The 22,120-nt window shown below is 47.6% G+C and overlaps 1 protein-coding gene across 9 annotated transcripts in view; it reads left to right on the forward strand.

Moving 5' to 3' along the window:
• Positions 1 to 13,434: 13,434 nt before the first annotated feature.
• FHOD3 (formin homology 2 domain containing 3) overlaps positions 13,435 to 22,120 on the forward strand; it is a 521,378-nt gene continuing 512,692 nt past the window's right edge. For all 9 annotated transcript variants that reach the window (XM_044934658.2, XM_044934661.2, XM_044934659.2 and 6 more), the window contains exon 1: positions 13,435 to 13,603. In XM_044934658.2, the coding sequence (XP_044790593.2) occupies positions 13,439 to 13,603 (165 nt within the window). In that variant the 5' untranslated portion in view covers positions 13,435 to 13,438. The remainder of the gene's footprint in view (positions 13,604 to 22,120) is intronic.

The raw sequence follows: 22,120 nt of genomic DNA on the forward strand, positions 1-22,120 counted from the left end.
TCGTACTTCCAGTACTATCTTGAATAGAAGTGGCAAAAATAGGCATCCTTGCCTTATTCTTCAACTTAGAGGAAAAGTGTCTAGTTTTTCACCTTTGAGCATGATTTTATGTGGGCTTTTCATGTGTATACTGTGTTGAGTTACTGTCCATCTGTTCCTAGTTTGTTGAGAGTTTTTATCATGAAAGGGTGTTGAGTCTTATCAAATACTTTTCTGCATCTATATATGATTACGTGATTTTATCCTTTATTCTATTAAATGTATCACATTAATTGATTTTCATATGTCAAAGCATGCTTGCATCCAAGGGATAAATCCCACTTGGTCATGGTGTATGATCCTTTTAATGTGCTTTTGGACTTTTTTTGGCTAGTATTTTGTTGAGGATTTTTGCAGCTTTATTCATCAGGGATATTGGCCTGTAGTTTTCTTGTGGTGTCTCTGTTTAGTTTAGTAAGAGTAATACAGGCATAAAATGAGTTTGGAAGGATTCTTTCCTCTTCATTTTTAGAGCATAGCATAGCTTGAGAAGAATGGGCTTTAATTCTTCTTTAAAATGTTAGAATTCACCAGTGAAGCCGTCTGATCCTGGGCTTTTCTTTGCTGGAAGATTTTTGATTATTAATGTAATCTCTGTACCTGTTGTAGATCTGTTCAGACTTTCTCTTCATGATTCAGTCCTGGTAGGTTGTATGTTACTAAGAACTTCTCCTTTTTAAAAATATTATTCAGTTTGTTGGAGTGTCATTTTTTTGTTGCTTGATTTTTTGGCTGTGCCATGCAGCATGCAGGACCTTAGTTCCCCAGCCAGGGACTGAACCTGTGGCCCCTATGATGGAAGCCCAGAGTCTTAAGCACTGGACTGCCAGGGAAATCCTATAATTATTCATAGCAATCTCTTATGTTCCTTTTTACTTCTGTGTCATCTTGTAATGTCTCTTCTTTCATTTCTGATTTTATGAGCTCTCTCTTTTCTTAATCTAGCTAAAGGTTTGTAAATTTTGCTTATCTTTTAAAAAAACCCAACATTTTAGTTTTTGTTGATTTCACCCATTGTTTTTTCTTTTCTAATTCTTACTTCTGTTCTTAACTGTTATTTCCTTCCTTCTACTAACTTTGGGTTTAGTTTGTTCCTGGTTCCCTGGGATGTAAAGTTAGGAAAGTCATATTGTTCATTAAAAAACGGCTTTGCTTTCGATACAAGTGAAAACGTTATGAAAATAAGCCTTGTTCGTGGTATGTGGTGGGTCCTCTGTGCTTTCCATGCTACTGGGTGGTAGTCTTGAGAAAGGGAAAAGCCACAGTTCCTGTATTCAGTGAGCTCGACGGTTCCTACCAGGCAATCACCAGACTGTGGTGTCTCGAAGGAGGTCCTAGGACAGGGGAACATCTGGGAGTGAGGAGGCTGGCCCGGGGGGGAGAAGGGAAAGCCCTGCAGTAATGGCCAGGGCAGCGCCATCTCTTCTGGGTGACAGAAACCTGTCCAAGCTGATGCTCTGCCTGGTTGACTTCCACCCACAAAAATCTCAGACCTCCAATGTCTTCCACAAGGGAGGAGATGAAAATACCACTTAGGACCATGCCCCAAACTTCAGGTTGTGGTAAGAGAAGTTAAGCCTTGCAAGGCCAGCTGCAGTGGGTGGCATTTGCTCTAATCAGAGTGACCCCCCCCCCCCACCCCGATTAGAAGACGCCATTGGGACCAGCTGAGTGCAATCTTTCTCGGGTTCTGTTATCTAGCCAGTGAGCAGCCGAGGAGAGCACAGGCTGCAGGGATCCAGGAGATCTGAGATCCACTGCCAAAACTGAAAGTCTGTGGGGACTTGAGTAGTGTTTTGACTGATGTAAATGGCCCGCCTGAGACCCTGGCAGTGGATGAAGGCTTCACTGGGCGGGTAGTGTTCAGAGCACCTGATCTCCAAGCAAGGCTGAGGCTCTTCTCACTGCCAGGGAAGTTCAGAGAGTAAATGGAAGCAGAAGGAAACCTAGGCTCCAGCTGACAGATAATTTCAGCCTGTCTTTTTCTAAATCTTTTTTTTTTTTTTTTGAGTGGGGATTCTGATAGAAATAACTTCTATCTATCTCACTTTGCAAATCCCCAAATTAAAATCATGGCAAACATCATCCCATATTACCAAGTCACTGAACATTTCTAAACCTCATCTGAAAAGTAAGAAAACCCACAATACTTTCCTCATAAAATTGCTCGACAACTAAATGGGACAGTTTTGTTTAGCACCGGGCCTGAATAAGCCACGTCTGCCACCTAGTGGCCATATTAGGGAAGTGCAGATTTTATTTTTCAAGAAGATGAAAAATAGCTCAGATTGGGTGCTGCTGCTTAGTCGCTCAGTCGTGTCCGGCTCTTTGCGACCCCATGGACTGCAGCTTGCCACGCTTCTCTGTCCATGGGAATTCTGCAGGCAACAATACTGGAGGGGGTTGCCATGCCCTCCTCCAGGGGATCTTCCCAACAGGATAGAACCCAGGTCTCCCACATTGCAGGTGGGTTCTTTACCGTCTGAGCCACCAGCCCCAGATTGGGTGAACAGCTCCTAAATAGAAGGAAGGCAAACATCAGGACACTTCTGACTCCCTGCCTGCCTTCCTTAATGGACCAACTCTGAGAAATTTTTCTATGTTGATATTGGAGTCCTTTAAAAAGGTGGTTCTTAAAGTCGGTTCTTGAACTATTTCTTGGTCAGATGGAAGGTGAACCTACATTGCATCAACCATTTTTTTTGAGGTTCCCTATTTTTCTTAGGATTTTAAAGGATGCTGCTTTGAATTGGTAGTTTTCTTCCTGTCTCTCCCTCCCTCCCCACTCCCATTTAATATATAATACCTTCTGTCGACTACAGATTCAGGTTTTGTGGTCCCAAAGACTGTACAATCTTAAAGTCATCTTGAAGGAAAGGGATACAAAATAAAAATTGGGCACAAAAGCTAATCTTTACTTGCATAGAAATGTCGGGGCTTAGAAAGAGGTTTGTGCAAGTGAGGGGCCCTGAGCTTGAGCTTCATTACGTTTGCAATGACTCCAGCTTTGCATGGTTTTCTGGCTGCTCTGTTTTCCTGGTGCAACTAAGCGCTTCTCAAAGATTACTTTGCTCTTCTGCGGTTTATAGAATATACCAGGTTTTATTCACTTTTTAAGATAAACAACCACTTGCAGAACTTTCTTGATCTTTTCTCTTCTACCCGTGGATGAAAAGTGATTTTCTGTCATCACTCTGAGATTGTGACTCACTCTGGACTCATTCTTGCTCCAGCTGGGACCAAGACCTGAGAGGTTGATGAGTATGTGAAATGATACATGGCTGCATTGTATTGTAAGTAATTAAAACATACTCCTATACTCCTATAACAGACATACAAGTTTCTAGTTTTAAATTTTATGAGACCGTAGTAAATTTTGCTTTTGAACATGGCTATTTACATACTTATTCATTTATTTTTGCATTTATTTTTCCTTCTTCTAAATGATTTCCTAGAAACAAGAGTGGGATTCCAGGATAATTGCTAGGTATCATTAAAATGTTTTTCCAGTAGAAATTTACTGACTTATAACCCTGGTGTTTCAATATCGTGCTGGCCCAGCCACTTCAGGTTCCCTGGGCTTGGGCTCCTGGATGTAAGAAAAATACGCTCTATTTCTTCCTTGGTGTAGCCCCTTTTGTTCATGGCATCAGGCATAGTCTGAAGAAATGAGCCAGAGGGGCTCCAGGCTCTGGAGAAGGTAGGAGTGTGCCTGGCAATGAGAAGTGGGGGAGGGTAAGTGGAACTGTGGAGTTTTCTCAGCCCTCCCCCACCCAGTTCCAGTGAGGCAAATGAGGTCCCCTCCCAATATGTGGGGTGTGTGTGTGTGTGTATGAGTATGTGTGTTTGTGTGTGCGTGAGTTCAGTCATGTCTGACTCTTTGAGACCCCATGGACTGTAGCCTGCCAGGCTCCTCTGTCCATGGGCTTCTCTAGGCAAGTATACTGGAATGGGTTGCCATTTCTTCCTCCAGGGATTTTCCTGACCCAGGGATTGCACTCGTGTCTCTCACGTCTCCTTCATTGGCAGACAGGTTCTTTACTACTGCACCAACATATGCAGGGCCCAAGGCAAAAGTTCAAATGGAGGCCCATAAGCATGTATTTAAATATATTTTAAAAAATGCAAGTCACTCAGTCATGTCCGACTCTTTGTGACCCCATGGACTATACAATCCATGGAATTCTCCAAGCCAGAATACTGGAGAAGGTAGCTGTTCCCTTCTCCAGGGGATCTTCCCAACCCAGGGATCGAACCCAGGCCTCCAGCATTGCAGGCAGATTCTTTACCTGCTGAGTCACAAAGGAAGCCTAAGAATACTGGAGTGGGTAGCCTAGTCCTTCTCCAGCGGATCTTCCCAACCCAGGGATCAAACTGGGGTCTCGTGCACTGGCTGCAGGTGGATTCTTTACCAACTGAGCCATCAGGGAAGGCCACAAATATATTTAAAATTCATAAATCAAACAAAACGTTAAGTAAAATATGCTCTTCCTACTTCGACAAACACACCTTCATAATGACTTGGAAGGACAGATCTGAGTTTAGGATTCTGACTCCGTGGCACTCCACACAGGAAAAGGGCAGCGAGAAGAAAGCTGGCCCAGCCTGCTTGCCGCCATGGCCTCCTCCCACCCCTGAGACACAAACTCCAGAAGTGTGGCCCCTGGATCCTGCACATCCAAATGCCATCCATACCCTCTGTAAACACCGCCCCCCCCCCACACACACACCATAGTCTCTTCTTAGGCCTAGGGGGCAGCAGGGACCACCCTTAGGGGGATCACCCAGGGAAGAGACACATGTGGGCACTGGGTATATGGTCAGGGCCATCTGGGCAGGAGATTCTGTGGTTCCGGGTACCTGGTGACCAGTCTCAAGAGAGAGCAGCTTGAGTCCCAGCTACATTTAACACTTAATACAATGGACTCCTTGCCCTTCAGGGAAGGGTGGGCAGACTGAGGCCCTCTGATGCATGGAGCCTAATGCTGGGCCCCCCTTGCTCTGGGCTAAGAGATGTACTGCTAAGAACATCCCTGGATAAAGTAAACTACCCCAGAAAGAGGACCTAAAGATACTCAAGGAAAAAGCCATCTGTCCACAGCTTGTCTGCAGTGAAGCCCACCAGGCAAAGTGCCTCAGTTATAGCTCAGAGCTTCCAGGCAGTTTTTAACATGAGTGAACAGCCAAGGATCACAAGTATTTAAGGATAAATTCGACTGTAAAAGAGAATGACAGAGAAAGAGAAAGGGGGGAAAAAACTATCGAACGCAGACATACTACAATGAAATGAAAACTTAAAAAAAAAAATGGAATCAATGATATAAGGGAAATCCAGAAAACAAGAATAACATATGGAAAAATCAGAAAACAAGAATGTGAAATGAATCGCCAGTCCAATTTTGATGCATGATACAGGATGCTCAGGGCTGGTGCACTGGGATGACCCAGAGGGATGGTATGGGGAGGGAGGTGGGACGGGGGTTCAGGATGGGGAACACGTGTACACCCGTGGCGGATTCATGTCGATGTATGGCAAAACCAATACAATATTGTAAAGTAATTAGCCTCCAATTAAATAAATTTATATTAAAAAAAAGAGTTCTTGAAAATTAAAAATGGGAATGCTGAAATTAAAATTTAGGTGAGGAACTTCCTTGGTGGTCCAGCAATGAGGACTCCACGCTTCCACTGCATGGAGGTGAGTTCAATCCCTAGTCGGGGAACTAAGATCCCACATGCTGTGCAGCACAGCCAAAATTTAAAAGAAAAAAAAAAAATTCAGTCAAGGAGAAGGAACATATAGTTGAGAAAAATCTCACAAAATGTACAACAAAATAATCAAAGTGATGAAGAGGGTGGAAAAGTTAAGAAAATTACAGGGACTGGTTAGTGTCCAATACCCAATTAAGAGGAGTTTCAGGAAGAGCAAGCAGAGCAAACTGTGCAGAGAAAATTATTAAAGACATGATATAAGAACATTTCCACAAATCAAATAACTGGATCCCTAGGCTAGAAATAGCAATGGAGTCTCAATACAATGAATGAAAATGAACTCACACCAGGGTAATTTATCATGCAATTTCAATATACTGGGAATAATGAGAAGGTTCAAAATCCTCCAGAGAGAGGGAAAATAAAAAGTTACATATATTATACAAAGTAGGTAATCGCCAGACCACACATCTCAATGGCAATAATGAAGCAATGCCTCAAACTGAGTGGAAATCATTTTCAACCTAGAATTGTATATCATGTGTGTTGCTGCTGCTGCTGCTAAGTCGCTTCAGTCGTGTCCACTTCAGTCGTGTCCGACTCTGTGGGACTCCATGGACTGCAGCCCACCAGGCTCCCCCGTCCCTGGGATTTTCCAGGCAAGAGTACTGGAGTGGGGTGCCATTGCCTTCTCTGATCATGTGTGTTAGACTGTTGCAAAGATGACTGCAAGAGTCCCTCAGGCCTCTTTGCAATGTGACTTTGCTTCTCCCATCAGGGTGTGCTCAGCTGCTCAGCCTTATCCGACTCTTTGCCACCCCATGGACTGTAGCCTGCCAGGCTCCTCTGTTCATGGGATTTTCCGGGCAAGAATACTGGAGAGGGGTGTCATTTCCTACTCCACGGGATCTTCCTGACCCAGGGATGGAATTCATGTCTCTTGCATCTCCTGCATTGGCAGGCAGATTCTTTACCACTAGCGCCACCTGGAGTGCAATCTTTTTCTCTGCTCTCTGAATCTAGGCTGGCCTTGACTTGCTTTGATAAAAAAACAGTGGTGAAAGTGACACAACATAAGCTCTGAGCTCAAGGTTCAAGAAACTCTTATGGTTTTGCCCTTGAACTCTTAGTATGCTACCCTAGGACTGCCAATGGGAAAAAGCCAGGTCTAACTTACCAGATGGAGAAGGCGATGGCACCCCACTCCAGCACTCTTGCCTGGAAAATCCCATGGATGGAGGAGCCTGGTAGGCTGCAGTCCATGAGGTGGCAAAGAGTCAGACACGACTGAAGTGACTTAGCAGTAGCAGCAGCAGCAACTTACCAGATGGAGGAGGAGAGACTCCTTAGCCAAGTCTACAAGTTCATAGATACATTTTCTATCTTCCAAATTATTGTGGGTAATTGTTTTCTCAATTGTTTTATTGCTACATAAAGTTATGACCAACCTAGATAGCATATTCAAAAGCAGAGACATTACTTTGCCAACAAAGGTTTGTCTAGTCGAGGCTATGGTTTTTCCTATGGTCATGTATGGATGTGAGAGTTGGACTGTGAAGAAGGCTGAGCGCCGAAGAATTGATGCTTTTGGACTGTGGTGTTGGAGAAGACTCTTGAGAGTCCCTTGGACTGCAAGGAGATCCAACCAGTCCATTCTAAAGGAGATCAGCCCTGGGATTTCTTTGGAGGGAATGATGCTGAAGCTGAAACTGTAGTACTTTGGCCACCTCATGCGAAGAGTTGACTCATTGGAAAAGACTCTGATGCTGGGAGGGATTGGGGGCAAGAGGAGAAGGGGACGACAGAGGATGAGATGGCTGGATGGCATCACTGACTCGATGGACAGTGAGTCTGAGTGAACTCCAGGAGTTGGTGATGGACAGGGAGGCCTGGCGTGCTGCGATTCATGGGGTCGCAAAGAGTCGGACACGACTGAGCGACTGATCTGATCTGATCTGAACACACGTAACCATATTCCCAGTTTTCAGTAGTAATTTTCTTTTACCACTATTTCTAGGACCTGGCTTCTTCACGTGATAGTTTCAATTCCATATGCTCAGAGGGTGAGAACAGATGCTGTAAGGATTCCTGAAGCCTTAGTTTCAGAAGTCACACAGTGCCACATCCAACACAGGCTGTCACAGTAAATTACACAGTGATCCCCATTCAAGGAGTGGGAAATAGACCCCATATTTTGATGGGGCAATTGGCAAAGTCACGTGGCAAAATGGTGGGAGAAAAAAGGGTGGGAAGGGATGTGGCCAACCTTGCCAACAGCAGTACCACACCAAGGCACGTGTGAGGCTGTCTCTGTGCTAGTCACTCAGTCATGTCCACCTCTTTGTGACCTCATGGACTGTAGCCTGCCAGGCTCCTCTGTCCATAGGATTTTCCAGGCAAGAATACTGCGGTGGGTTGCCATTTCCTCCTCCAGGGGAATCTTCCTGACCCAGGGGTCAAACCCAGATCTCCAGCATTACAGGCAGATACTTTACCATTTGAGCTACCAGAGAATAAAAATTACTTTTAGATGTGAAAGTTTCAAAAATTTACATTTTCTCAGAAAGCTACTGGGCCCTGTACTTTTTTTTAAAAATTGCAAGTGTAAACCAAGAAAGAATATGACATGTGATCTGAGAACCAGGGGTTCCCACACAAGAGGGGTGCCAAGGAAATCCTGGGTAGGAAAGGGCTGAGAGGAGCAGGAGGGTGGAGGATGGCCAGAGGGGTGTTTCTGAGAGGAGTGTCCTAGGGCTAAAATATAGCATCGAGAAATTATTTGATATTATTGAAAGAGGCATTTTCAGAGCTGTTGCAGGATATGAGATCTAACCGGCTGCTCAAGAAAAAAATAAACAACTGAAAAAAATTGAGGCAAATATTAACTTCAGAAAAAAAACCAACAAGTGTTCAAGAAAGGCCATGTAATCATGCGAACTACTTGGCATAAAAGTGAACAATAATAACACAGCCATTACTTAAAAAATTGTGAGGACTCCCCTGGTGGTGGAATGGATAAGAATCCCCCAGCCAATGCAGGGCACACAGGTTTGATCCCTGGTCTGGGAAGATTCCACGTGCTGGCCCTCCCGCCACTACTGAGCCTGAGTGGTACAACGACTGAAACGGTGGGCCTAGAGCCTGTGCTCCAAAGCAGAGAAGCACTGCAGTAAGACGCCTGCTCACTGCAGCAAAGAGCAGCGCCTGCTCGCTGCAACTAGAGAAAGCCCGCACAAACAACAATGAGCCAGTGCAGCCAAAAACAAATAAATAAAACTTGTTATTGCTGTTTAGTCACTAAGTCACATTTGACTCTTTTGTGACCACATGAACTGTAGCCTGTCAGACTCCTCTGTCCAGGGGATTTTCCTGGCAAGAATACTGGAGTGGGTTGCCATTTCCTTCTCCAGGGGATCTTCCTGACCCAGGGAACCCGCATTGCAGGCCGATTCTTTACCAATGAGCTACCAGGGAAGCTCAAAATAACAATCAATAATAAATAAAAAGACTAAAAAAAAATCACTGAATTTAACTAAAATCGTGATAAAACTATATTGGGATGATGGAGAAAGGAAGTCTGTAATGTAACATGATATAAAGGCAGTATATTCTCTAAAATTAGTTGATCAAAATAGAGCAGTGTCCTTATTATTTAAAAGTGAGTGCCTCTGGGAAGTGAGAAGGGAGGTAGGTGGTGATCATGAAACAGGGGGCTGGTATTTTTTGTTATAACTCTTGACCTTTTAAACTACAAAAAGTTAAAACAGAATGATTTCAAAAAATACGTTGAGAAAAAAAGTTGGCTGTTAATCAGAGGAAAATATTATTGCTAAGAGCAGTTTCAAGTGAGTTGTCAGGGCAGAAATCCTCAAAAGAATTGAGGATGGCCTCTATGATTAAATTTTTTGAAGGTTTCATTTTAGGTGCCAGTCCCTATTTGAAGTTTTAAAACTAAAATTGAGTAAGACAAATTCCAATCCTTTAAAGTCTTGTGGTTTAGAAGAGCAGGCATACCAGTAAGCAAGTATTTTCAATGCAACATGAAAAGAGCTACCATAGCCACAGTAGAAAGTAATCTGAGACCACAAAGGAAAGAGATACCATCCTTGTTTGGGGGTGAAGTTGGAGATGTCTCTCTAGAAGAGCTGATCTTAGAAATGTGTGTTGGAGGATAAGTGGGTTCAGCTGGCTATCTAGATAGGTAAGAGCATTCCAGGTTGAGAAGCTCACATGAAAAATCTCAGCATGTTTCATTCAGTCACTCAGTCGTGTCCGACTCTTTGCAACTCCATGGACTGCAGCAAGCCAGGCTCTCCTGTCCATCACCAACTCCCAGAGCTTATTCAAATTCATGTCCATCAAATTAGTGATGCCATCCAACCATCTCATCCTCCTGCCATCCCATTCTCCTGCCTTCAAATCTTTCCAGCATCAGGGTCATTTCAAATGAGTCAGTTCTTCCCATCAGGTGGCTAAAGTATTGGAGTTTCAGCTTCAGCATTAGCCCTTCCAATGAATATTCAGGACTGATCTCCTTTAGGATGACTGGATATCTTTGCAGTCCAAGGGACTCTCAAGAATCTTCTTCAACACCACAGTTCAAAAGCATCAACTCTTCGGCACTCAGCTTTCTTTATATGCTCAGCTTTCAGCATGTTTGGGAAAGGGTAATAATTCAACATTGCCAGGATGTGAAGGAGTAAGTCTAGAGTGGTAAATTGGAGCAGATCTTAGACGGTCTTGTGGGTTTGGCATGTAAGGATTTTTCCCCTGAGATATGACACATCTAATGTACATCTTTGAAAGATCACTGGCTCTGAGACACCCGTGGAAGCTCCAATGTAGGATGCAGGACTAGGGGTGGGAGACACATTGGAAGACTAGCATAGGAAGTGAGGGCTAGACAGAGGGAGAGTTGAGAAATAGTTCAAAGGCTGATTCAGTGACAGGTCATAGTGACCAATAGGAGGATACAGGACCCAAAGATGTCTCTGATGTTTCACTCGTTCACCAGAATCTATGGTGTGCCTTTTCTGTGCTAGGCACTCTGCCAGGCACTGGGGGCAGGGGGGTGTACAGGGTTGAATACCATATGCTCCCTGCCCTACACTGGTTTTCAGTTTAGTGGGAACACAGATATATATTAACAGAAACTGTAGTTGTGATGCTGTATTTTTACGAGGAGAACAGAGCCCAGAGGAAATGAGAAGAGCTGATGAAGCAGGAGAAGGTGAACTTAGAATGGGTAGAACTAATGAAGCTGAGAGAAAAGAGTTTGAAAAAAGTGTGGTCCATGGTGACAGATGCTACTGAGAAAGTGGATGGCAAGGCTGAGGTGTCCCCCTAATGAGGCAACAAGGATGGCATTAATGGTCTCAGAATAGCAGGGAGGGCTGTCCATCAGATGTTTTGGGGTGTGGAGCAAAGAGGTGGTGACGATGCTGAGAAATGAATATAGCTCTTGCTTTCAGAAGCTGATCAGGAAGTGAAGATGAGATAAGCCACGGAGAGGCAGCCTTCATAAAGATGTAGTTTTTAAGACAAAACACTTGAATATTTATGCTCATCAGGACCAGCTGTATAACTTGTGGATCCCAAAGCAGAATGAAAATTTCAGTCCTCTTGTTAAATTGTTATGAATTTAAGGACCACAATAGCAGAGCATGAAACCAGCGCGGGGCTCTTCTAAGAGCTGGGATCTGTACGATTAGCGCAGGCTGTGTGCCAGGAGGCTGGTCCTGATTCTCAAGGGGAAGGAGCCCAGGAAGGCAGGAAGAAGAAGGCCAGATCAGTGACACAGGCTGATCCCAGAGGAGCCAGGAAGGGACTCAGGATCCAGATGAAGTAGAGCCTTGAGCAAGAAGAAAACCAGGGCTTTGGTCATCTCTTGAGATGGAGGAGACGGAGGATGGACATTCCGATGGAGAGGAGGGGAGTGGGAAGGGGAGGACTTCACCCTGAAGCCATGACCTTCTTTATTGAATAATCTGTAGGTGAAGGGGCAGAAACTTGTGGCAGCCTGAGATGAATGGAGGGCCACCCTGAGCAGTGCTGAGAAACCTGGAGGAGCGGGATGGGTCATTAGAGTGGCTGCTGCCAGCAGTGGATGGGGTGGGAACATTCTAGGGACCTGATAGCTGAGGCCAAGAAAGTGATAGAGCATGGAGGTCACTGATGGGCTGGGATTCATGTAGGGACAGAGGTGAGAAATGAGGCGGCTAGAAAGAATGGAGGCCTTTCTCACTGAGGAGAAATGCAAATGGTGATGAAAAAGGGAGGGTAGGAGGCAGGGGTTCAGAGGGGATGGGATTTTAGCCTCTACCCAAGAGCTGATGGTGAGGTTGATGTACTGGCCTGTCTAAAGGACTCGTGCAGAGAGAACTAGCTCTGCAGGAATGAGCAGGTGTCACGGATCATGGTTATTTTAAGAACAGGCGTAAGCCTGGATGTGCGTCGGGGAGGGTCCACGGAAACGGAAGGTCACAGGTGCGCGTGAAGAGGCTAAGCGTGGGACGCGGGGTTTCTTCCCCTTGAAGCCAGAAGGGGAGCCACATGTCACAAAGTCGGCTTGTTTAGACGCGGATGTTGAGAGCCACTGAGTTTATTCCACGAGACCTGCATGAGGCACGAGGGTATCCGCGACCTTGGCCATAGCCTGGGAATGGAGAGAACCGGGAGTTCTTATTGGAAACGAAGGGGGTCACCCTCGAGCAGCGAGAAGCCTCGAGGCGCGGGGCAGGCCGAGGCGGGCAGCCTGCAAACCTTCCCTCCAAGTCCCTCCGTGCCCGGTGGGTCCCTCGCTCGCCGCGGCCTCCCTGCAATTCGGTGACCCCGCCGGAAGCGCCCCTACGGCCCCACTAGATCCATTTAGGGTTTTCGGAGACCTCACTGGCCAAGAGGCCGTGGGGATGCGGAGGATCAACCAGCACACGCAGCCCCCGAAGCCTGCCGCCTGGCGCCCTCCTGGGCTTGTTTCTTAAGAACCGCTGCCAGCGATCCCCGGTTCACCCTCCTCCTTCTTAGCTTTCTTCTCTCCGAGGGAAACCTCCCCGGAACCCTGCCCAGGGCTCCAGGTGGCTGCCATTACCCAGCTTACTTTCTTGCTTGTCGGGATGGGGTGGGGCGGGGGGCTTCCCCGCCTCCTGGTGCCCAGCTGGGGCTTTCCGAATCCAGGCAGCAGGAGCCCGGCCGCCGCCGCCTTCATCTGGAAAGAGTTAAGCCTGCTTTCAGATGGATAAGATGCCCGAGGACGGCTATGCCCCCACCCGCCCTACACCGCGGTTCCCCTAGCTCCGAGGGGTGCAGCTCGGCCGGGGCGCACGTGCTGCGGGGTCTGCCCGCGGAGCTTTGTGTGTGGGGAGGGTTCGGGGGTCTTTCCGCCAGCTCACTCGGCCCAGGTCTGCGGATACTGCGCGAGCCGCTCTCCCTTTCGCGTTCCCGGCGGCGAGTCGCGTGGGTCCCGGCTGGCGCGCGGGGGACGCAGAAGGGGAGGAGCCGGCGAGCCCCGGGAGGAGGGGGCCCGCCGGCCCCGCCCCCGTCCCGCCCCCCGCGGCCGGAGCCCGGGCTGCAGCCAGGCGCGCCGGAGCCTGCGAGCCCGCGAGCCAGCGAGCGGCGGCCGCGGCCTCCCCTGCTTGCGGTGACCCCCGTCTATCCCGGGGCCCGCGCCCCCCTGGGGCAGGGATGCATCATGGCCACGCTGGCCTGCCGGGTGCAGTTCTTGGACGATACGGACCCTTTCAACAGCACCAACTTCCCCGAGCCCAGCCGGCCGCCGCTGTTCACGTTCCGCGAGGACCTCGCGCTCGGCACCCAGCTGGCCGGGGTCCACCGACTGCTGCGGGCGCCGCACAAGGTACGGCCCGGCGGGAGGCGGGGTAGGGGGGCGGGCTGGGCCCCTTGGGCGCAGTCCCTGCTGCGGGACGCGCCGGGGTAGGGGCGCCGCGGGCGAGCTGAGCTGGGTGCGGCCGGGGGACCAGCGCCCAAGGGCAGACCTCCCCTCTCTCCGTTAGGCAGAGGGGTCCGGGCGCGCGCCGGCTGGCTCGGGATCGCCCGAGCCGGCTAGGAGGACCGCCCAGCGTTCCGGCCCAGAGCGGGGGCGGGCAAGGCCGAACAGGTGCGGCGCCGACCGGAGGCGGGATGCAGAGGGTTCCCCGCGCCTCGCCGTTAGCTCGGTCGGGTGGGCGGGGTGGGTTCGGACGCCGGCGGTCGGTCCCCGCACCCTGGCGGGCTGGCGCCGAGCTGCGCGAGGAAAGAACCCGGGCCCCGGGGACTCTGATCCTTACGAGGAGGGCCCCGAGCGACGCCCGGGACAAAACCTCTTCGACCTCTGGGGCCGCTGCAGGCGGCAGCGCGACCCTCGAGATAAAGCACGCTTCCCGGGGACGCCTCTCCTTCCACCCCTGGGGGCGCCGCGGAGGACGCCGCCAGCGCTCAGCGATCGTGCTCAGAGCAGCCCCTTTTTTTCTTAGAAGCAGGTGGTCTTGGGGGAGCAGTGGCCGTGGGAGGAGGGGCGGGGGCGCTGAGGGGCGGCCCTCGTGCACAAAGCCCGAAGTGAGTGACCCCTGGGAAGAATGGCTTGATTTTTTTTTTCCTTTTTCTTTTTTAACCCTTTGCGGGACAGGCATCTTGCAAAGTGTGTGTATTGCAAAGAGAGCTGGGCACTGAAAGCCAACCATTTGGTTTACCCAGGAGAACCCTTCCTCCCACTTCATAGAGTGACTGCATCTTGAATTACTTTCCTGGTACCCCCCCCCCCCCCCGGCTTAGGGTTCATATCAAAGCTTGTAGATGATTTATTCTTTGAGGATCAACAACTGATAAATATTTGGAAGCGTTAACACTTGATGACAAGAAGAACAAAATTAAGTTTTAAAAATTCCTTAGGTTTCTGTATGTTGTTCACCTGCTTTGGAAGAAGGGAAGGAGGTTGATGTGGAAACCAGTGAACTTTGGCAGTGGTGTCTGTTGGTAGTATATCACGGCTCCCCCCTCCCCTCCCCAGCCCCCACTACTTAATGAGTAACCCGTCTTCAGGAATGAGGAGTAGGGCAGTTCTATCTCCTTTTCTCTGTGTTGGTGCAGGATGGATAGTCCCGGGAATCCCTGTGGCCATGAAAGGTTGGGTTGGGAGATGGGGAGACAGAAAGATGTCTTGTGGATTCAGCTAATCAGGATCACTTTGTCAGTTACTTGGTTCCTTGATGAGTGAATTCAGTAAAAAATCTTTGTAGGGCTTCTTCAGCATCATGGTTATTTCATTCATTATGGTCTCTGATTATAGTGATCCTTTGTTGAAACCGCAGAAGACTCATAATTGTGGCCCTGTGACCTTGAAGTGGTTTCCTTGGATTTCAAACCCAGGGTTGACCTTTCAAGCTGGAAACTGACATACATTTTTATGTTTCCATGGATGAGCCCTGTAGCCTGATCCAGCGTTCCTGGTCTGGTAGGAGATCCCAATGCCCCAGCGTTACGCTGTCCCCGGCCCCCATGCCCCCAGGAAGCCACAGCACAGCGGATGCACTGGCTCACAGGACTTCCAGCGATGACCCTTGTGGAATAAACGGAACCTGAAGACGTCCCACAGACACCCTTGATCCCTTGTCTTGGGGGGCCCAGCCAGCCTCAGTCTCAGAGTCTGTTGCCTGAAGACCCCTGTCGTACCGTCAGATGTGTGGCATGGTTGTTCACATCTAGAGCCGACTCAGTGGCTGGTTGTATTAGCCAGGGTTCTATAAAGCAGAATTCAGGGCATTTATGTGCCCAGGTGTGCATTACTATTGTAAAATGCTGGTTAATTTCCAGCAGGAGATCTCCCAGATTGAATGATCCATCTGTGATAGACAGAGCTAATGAGTTTTGAGTGCTTGGTATGTAGGTGTGTGCTCTACTAGGGATGTCAGTGTGGCATCTCATTTCATGTTACACGTATCTGTCAAGTGCTGACTTTTACTGGACCTGTTTGATGGATGAGGAAACTGAGGCCAAGAACAGTTGAGTAACCTAGTTTCTCTAAGAGTGGGAGCTGATATTGAAACCTGGTCTGTGTGACTTGAGACCCCACTGCTGTTCTGCTCCCTGGACCAGTTGTTTGGCCAACTCCGCATCTACTCTGGCTTCTGTTCCATTAACTCGGGGAGTTCCCGACTCAGTTTTCTAGGCCAGGTACTTTTTGGCCTGGGGCAAGTGAATGTTACTAGCATGAGTAAGAGCACTGAGACAGAATTGCTGACCTGATAGAGTTCACAGCCAGAGGGGGAAACAAATTGTTACCAACCTGGCTATGAATTAGCTAACGGTGAGGGAGTGGGCATGCCCCTGCCATGGGTCTCCTTGAGCCCGGCCTGGCAGGAAGATGAGTTTCTGGAGCAGGGGACATTCTGGGTGGTGAGGGGGGAGAAGCGTGACTGTGAAACTTCGGAAACTCTTAGCATCCTCAGCCATCTTACCTGGGAGTGCAGACTTTTGCTCGAAGTAGATGGCATACACAGAAAAGTGTGCAGGCCCCGAGTGAGCAGCTGGATGAATTTTCACTAAGTGGACACACCTGTGTAACACAACCCTCAAAGACCCTGCAGAGGGTCTTAATTTGTAAAGTTCCCCTAAGGAGTCTCTGTGCTGGGAACCTCTGAATTGGTTTACCCCTCACGTCCTTCTCAGCCCAAGCTTGAGCCTATGTATCTTTTCCTAACCTTGGGAAGTATGTATAAATTTATCTTTTGTTTGCTGACTCCATACGAAATTAGTTGTTCATTTAAACCATTGACTTGGACAGAAACAACACATTGTTCTTATAATGTTTTATCTTTTTTTTCCCCAAGCTGGTAGACTGAAGCCTCCCCTCCCCCCAGATTTTTATAGTAGTTCCTTGAGGATGATTAAATAAATGGTTGGTCTGATAACAAAAAGGTCAGTACAGAGAATAGGTACCGTATTCTCACTGGGGAGATGTTTATTCTGGTGGTTATATGTTTTATCTGGACTATGTGAGGCCTTTTGTTTTCAAATGCTGCATGAACAGGTGTTTATTTCTGGTTTAGTGCCTTAAAAAGAATTATAATTATAGGACTTCTAATTTACAAAAAACTGTGCAGTAGAATTAACAGAATCATGGACCTTTCAAAGCATGAATGTATTTGGATTAATTGGTGCTAAAGGCAAAGACTCTAAGGATTCTTATTTCTTTTTGAGAGGCAAACTGAAATTGTAGAATATTACAAAAAAGTGCTAACTAGCGTGTGTGTCAAAATGGCAATTATGACCTAATAATTTAATTCAGGAAATGTTTCCGTGGCTGCTGCGGACTAGAGAGTAGAGAATAATAGCTCTCAGGTTCTGGTCACTTGCCTGCGCCAAGCTCTGTCCCAGACATGCATTCTTCTGCCAAGCCCGAGACCACCCCATGGGTCAGGCACTGGGACAGTTGCATCTCAAAGCCGAAGAGCCCGAAGCAAAAAAAAAAAAGTCAGCGGCCATGTGAGTGGGAAGTTCCAGGACTGGCATTTGGCACCAGGTCCGAGCCCTTAATGACTCTACTTCTGTGTCTTGAGTTTCCTCCTTCCAGGCAGCCCGCCAGCGTTTCAGAGTTCCATCCTCTCATTGGATTAGCCTGGACGGTGCCCTGTTCATTCCTTTCTCACTGCCTTTCTCTTTGTGGTTCCCTTGCTGCCTCGGCTACACCACCTGCAAGACAGCTGATTGCTGTGAGGATTGGAACCTTGGTCCTCCGCATGTGGGCTGGGTGTCACCTGGGCTCTTAGAAATGCACTCTCAGGCCTCCCCAGGCCTGCGGAGTCAGAATGTGTGTTTTCCCAAGATGCATTGAAGATTCCTGTGCACACTGCAGTCTGGGCAGCGGGGACTAGAGGTCATTTAAGTTAGACTCAGTGCAGGGCTCAGAGGGTTTTCCATGCGCCCCCTGTTCACACATACCTGCCTTGAAGGTAAAGACCTGGCTGCCCAGTTCTCCAGGCTTCTCCCTGAGGCTGAGCAGCACTAAGATGAAGCGTGCACTGAGTTGATTGATGGGCGTCAGTTTTAGAACACAAATCCACTGGTATTACGGCGCTAATGAATTTCCACCTTAATCCTCTTAAGGGACACATCTGTTTGTTACATTACATTAAGATTTTTTAAAGATGAGGTCATTAGTAAAGTTGGCCAGTGTATTGTGTCACACAGCATCCTAGGACAAAACTGTTTGAGAATGTTGTATGAACAGCTATGGGCGTCTCCAACTCAAGTTGACTCCCAGTCTACTGTAATTAGCTCAGTTGGTTGGAGCTGGGCTATTGGGATCAGGCTCGTGGGATTGAACCCTTTATGGGTCAGCTAGCTTTGTGCCATGCGTGGCCACAGACTGCATCAGGAACCCAGTCGGATGCCCAGCGGGTGCAGGTATGGCTCCCTGCCAGGGTCTGGGTGGGGATGGTCTGGCAGAAACCTTTGGGGGTGAAGGGCTAACGTATAATGCGCTTGTCCTAGGCACTGTTCAGTGAGCCTTGGCGTTACAACCCCATTGACCTCACAAGAGTTAGTGCAGACCGACAGTGGTGTCCGCAGTTAACAGATGAGGAAACTGAGGCACAGGGAGCTTAGGCAGGTTGTCTAAGGTCACATTACTTTTAAGTGGAGGAGCTGGGATTTAAGGTCAAGTCTTTTTTTACTCCAGAGCCTGTAGCCAACTGTGTCCCATTATTAGAAAACCGGCAGAGCACATGCGCTCTGTGCTAGGCGAGGGGAGGGCGGAGGGGGCTGCCTGTCACAGGCTGTGAGTTAAGTCGGTGAGCTCTGCTAAGTCCTTCCAGTGCAGAAGCTCTTGGGAGTCTGTGCCTCCTGCCCTCGGAGTCCAACCTGCTTCCCTCTGGAAAGCACAGTACTGCCTTTGCCCTCCTCCTCTGGACTCTGAAATGTTCGTCTTTAATGGTGGCAGATTTAAAACTGATTAACATGCTGAAACCAACTCAGGAGCAACCCCCGCCCCCCGCCCCAACTCCAGCCTGCGTTCCCCTCCATGGTTTATTTTTCTCTGAAGTGTCCCTGGAACCTTCCTGTCCTCAGATGGAGGACAGTCACCTCTCCTGCAACCTCCATACTGTACCTCTGGCCAGCTCAGGAGTGTCCCGACTTTAAACCTGGTTTTCTAATCTGAGTAGCTGGTTCCACGTCTGTGGGGCATTTCCAGTCTTGAGTTTGTCAGCATCTGGTCGTTTACGGAGGCAATCAGACTGCTTTTTGTTTGTTTTTGTTTTAGCATTTTATTGGGTTATGTTATTGTGCCTTGTTCTGAACTAAGTAAGAAAGAATGGGGAAATTGTTACAATGAATGTTAAACCTCACCACAGGGATGTAATCAACAAAATCCAGATTGGGGGAAATTATAGTTTCTCTAACAAATAAATGGTAAAGGAGAAGATGGAGATGGAAGGAAACCTTAGATTAAAAGAGATTTAAGAGATATATCCATCGGTTGCAATGTGTGGCTCTAACTGGATGCTGATTCAAACAAACACATTACAGACAAATATTTGAGACCATTGGGGAAACCTGAACAGTGACTTCTGGTTATTAAAATAAAATGAATAACAATATTTAACATTCATATTATTAAAGTGTATAATAATATTGTGCTGTGTTTAAAAGTTCGTGTGTTTCAGAGATACATACTGAAATATTTATAGATGAAATCATATAATTTGCTTCAAAATAATCTTGGTTGAGGGGCAAGAAGTAGGTGGGTGAATATATAGAGGAAACAAGATAGACTATGAGTTAGAGCTAGATGATAGATATATGGGTGAGTCATTAGACTGTTTTCTGTACTTTTTCATACATTTAACTTTGTTTTTAATAAAAGAGATAAAAAGCTAGGTTATGGGTTCTAAGGTTCCCTTTGGGTTCACAGTCTTTTCATTAAGTGTCAATGTGTGCCCTAAGTGTGTTTGCTATGACTGAGGTGGCTGATCAGCAAATTTTTTTGTAGTGCCTCTACTGATATTTAAGTCCAGTGTTCCCATCCTTGATCCCCTACTGCTCTATCTGTAGTTTAATTAAATGAAAGAGAAAGGAAAGGAAAGTGAAGTTGCTCATATTTACTATTAAGTGTGCCACACCCTGGACACCTGGCTTTCAACCCTCCTGACCACCGCGAGGGGACTGCCGCCCTCTGACGTCATCACACAGGCTGCAGGCGCTGGAGGGGTGTGAGTGCCGGACCCGCGGGGAAGCAGCTGGCTGACCGCCGCCTGAGGGGTACAGTCTCCACTACCTCCCTGACTTTCATCTTGTCCACAGCTTCAACGGATGTTTCTGGGCTCCCCGATCCCCTAAGTAGTGTATTCTTGGGCTAACACCACCCCCCCTCCCCCGCCACTGTCTTACTCACAAGTTTATAGCAAGTCTTAATGGAGTGAGGTGGAGGTTCCCTCCTGGCCTGGGAACCTGGCCATTAGTAGGAAAAAATGAAAACTTGGAGATGGGGTCCATTCATTGGGTTTTAATGGAGGGAACAGTGTAGGAATCAGGCCTGTGTGACCAGCTAAGGAGGAAACAGGGTCAGAGTACGGCCCTTCTCTGCTCCAAACCTCCCTCAACGCCCCTTGCCATTCAGGGTCACCCAGGCCCTTGAGGGGCTGGCCTGCAGCTCCCTGAGGTTTGGTTGCTTGGTTTGTTTCATGGTCTGCTTGGTTTACTGGTCTAGCCCTAGAACTCGGAACAGTGCCTGGCACATTGTTCATGTAAATAGCTGTTGAATGGTAGAGTCGAAGGGAAAAAAGAGGGGTCTTCTCACCCCAGCCATGTCCATGCAGAAGTCCCTTCTGTGAAGCCTCTGGTCAGACATGTTCTAGCTGCTTCTCCTTGGATGATAGACAGCAGTTGGCACCCTCCCTTCAAGGGTGGCCTTTCTCCATTTTTAAAAAATTTATTTAGTTTTTAATTGAAGGATAATTGCTTTACAGAATTGTGTTGTTTTCTGTCAAACCTCAACATGAATCAGCCATAGGTATACATATGTCCTCTCCCTCTTGAACCTCCCTCCCACCTCCCTCCCCATCCCACTCCTCTGGTGGTGGTTTAATCACTAAATCGTTTCCTACTCTTGTGACCCCATGGACCAGGCTCTTCTGTCCATGGAATTTCCCAGGCAAGAGTATTGGAATGGGTTGCCATTTCCTTCTCTCCTGGATCTTCCTGACCCAGGGATCGAACCAGAGTCTCCTGCATTGCAGGCAGATTATTTACCCTGAGCTACCTGGGAAGCCCCTAGGTTGATTCAGAGTCCCTGTTTGAGTTCCCTGAGACACAGCAAATTCCCATTGGTTATCTATTTTACATATGGTAATGTAAGTTTCTCCATTTTTCACCTTTATTTGTTAGAATTTATTCTTTATTTGTCCCTGATTTTCACCGGGAAAGGTGGATCCTCATATCCCCACAGATGGGGATGAAAGTGGATCTGGACCACTAATTGCCTGAGTGAGTCCAAGAGGATGGAAATAGGATGGATAAGGCAAAAGAACCATGTTCTCAGGGTTTGGTAAGTAGAGTGACCTGTGACCTGCAGATAGTGACCTGCAGATAGTGCTGGAAGGACTTATGGAAAGTGTGGATACTTTTCCCAGTGATGACAGAAGTAAAAAGCTGCTTTCTTTTTGTGTTGAAGTTGAGTCGTCTGGATTGTTCTGATTACTCAAATCAATATGTGTATCTTGATATGTGTATGTCCGGTACCCTAAGGCATTTTCAAACTTGCAGTTCCATTTTGCTGTTTGTGTGGAATCAGGGAGACATCCCTGGGGAGAGGTTACAGCTAACAAAGCTAGATTCAAGGAGGGGAAGGCCAGGGAGCAAAGTCTGTCCTTATGAAACAAACAAAGCGTCTGTTCCCATCACAGAATGAGCATGTGTATGTATTTTGAGACTACAGAAAAGCACACTGAAGAAATAGAAATCACTTTTCTTACCACCCAAAGGGAACTATTCTTAACATGTTCTACCAGAATTAAAATATAGCATTATATTTGCATAGTGTATCATCTTTAATGCATGTACCATGGCCCATGTCAGCATTGCTCTGTGAGGGAAAAGTCTCTGTTTTCTTCAGTGTTTATTTGTCCTGTGTGTGTGTGTTAAGTTGCTTTAGTTGTGTCTGACTCTTTGAGACCCTATGGACCGTAGCCTGCCAGGCTCCTTTGTCTATGGGATTCCTCAGGCAAGAATACTGGAGTGGGTTGTCATGCCCTCTTCCAGGGGATCTTCCCCACCCAGGGATTGAACCTGTGTCTCTTATGTCTCCTACACTGGCAAGTGGGTTCTTTACTACTAGTGCCACCGGGAAGCCTTGCTTTTCTGGTAAGGGCACTAATCCAAT

Source organism: Bubalus bubalis, chromosome 22, assembly GCF_019923935.1.
Source record: "Bubalus bubalis isolate 160015118507 breed Murrah chromosome 22, NDDB_SH_1, whole genome shotgun sequence".
Taxonomy (NCBI): Eukaryota; Metazoa; Chordata; class Mammalia; order Artiodactyla; family Bovidae; genus Bubalus; species Bubalus bubalis.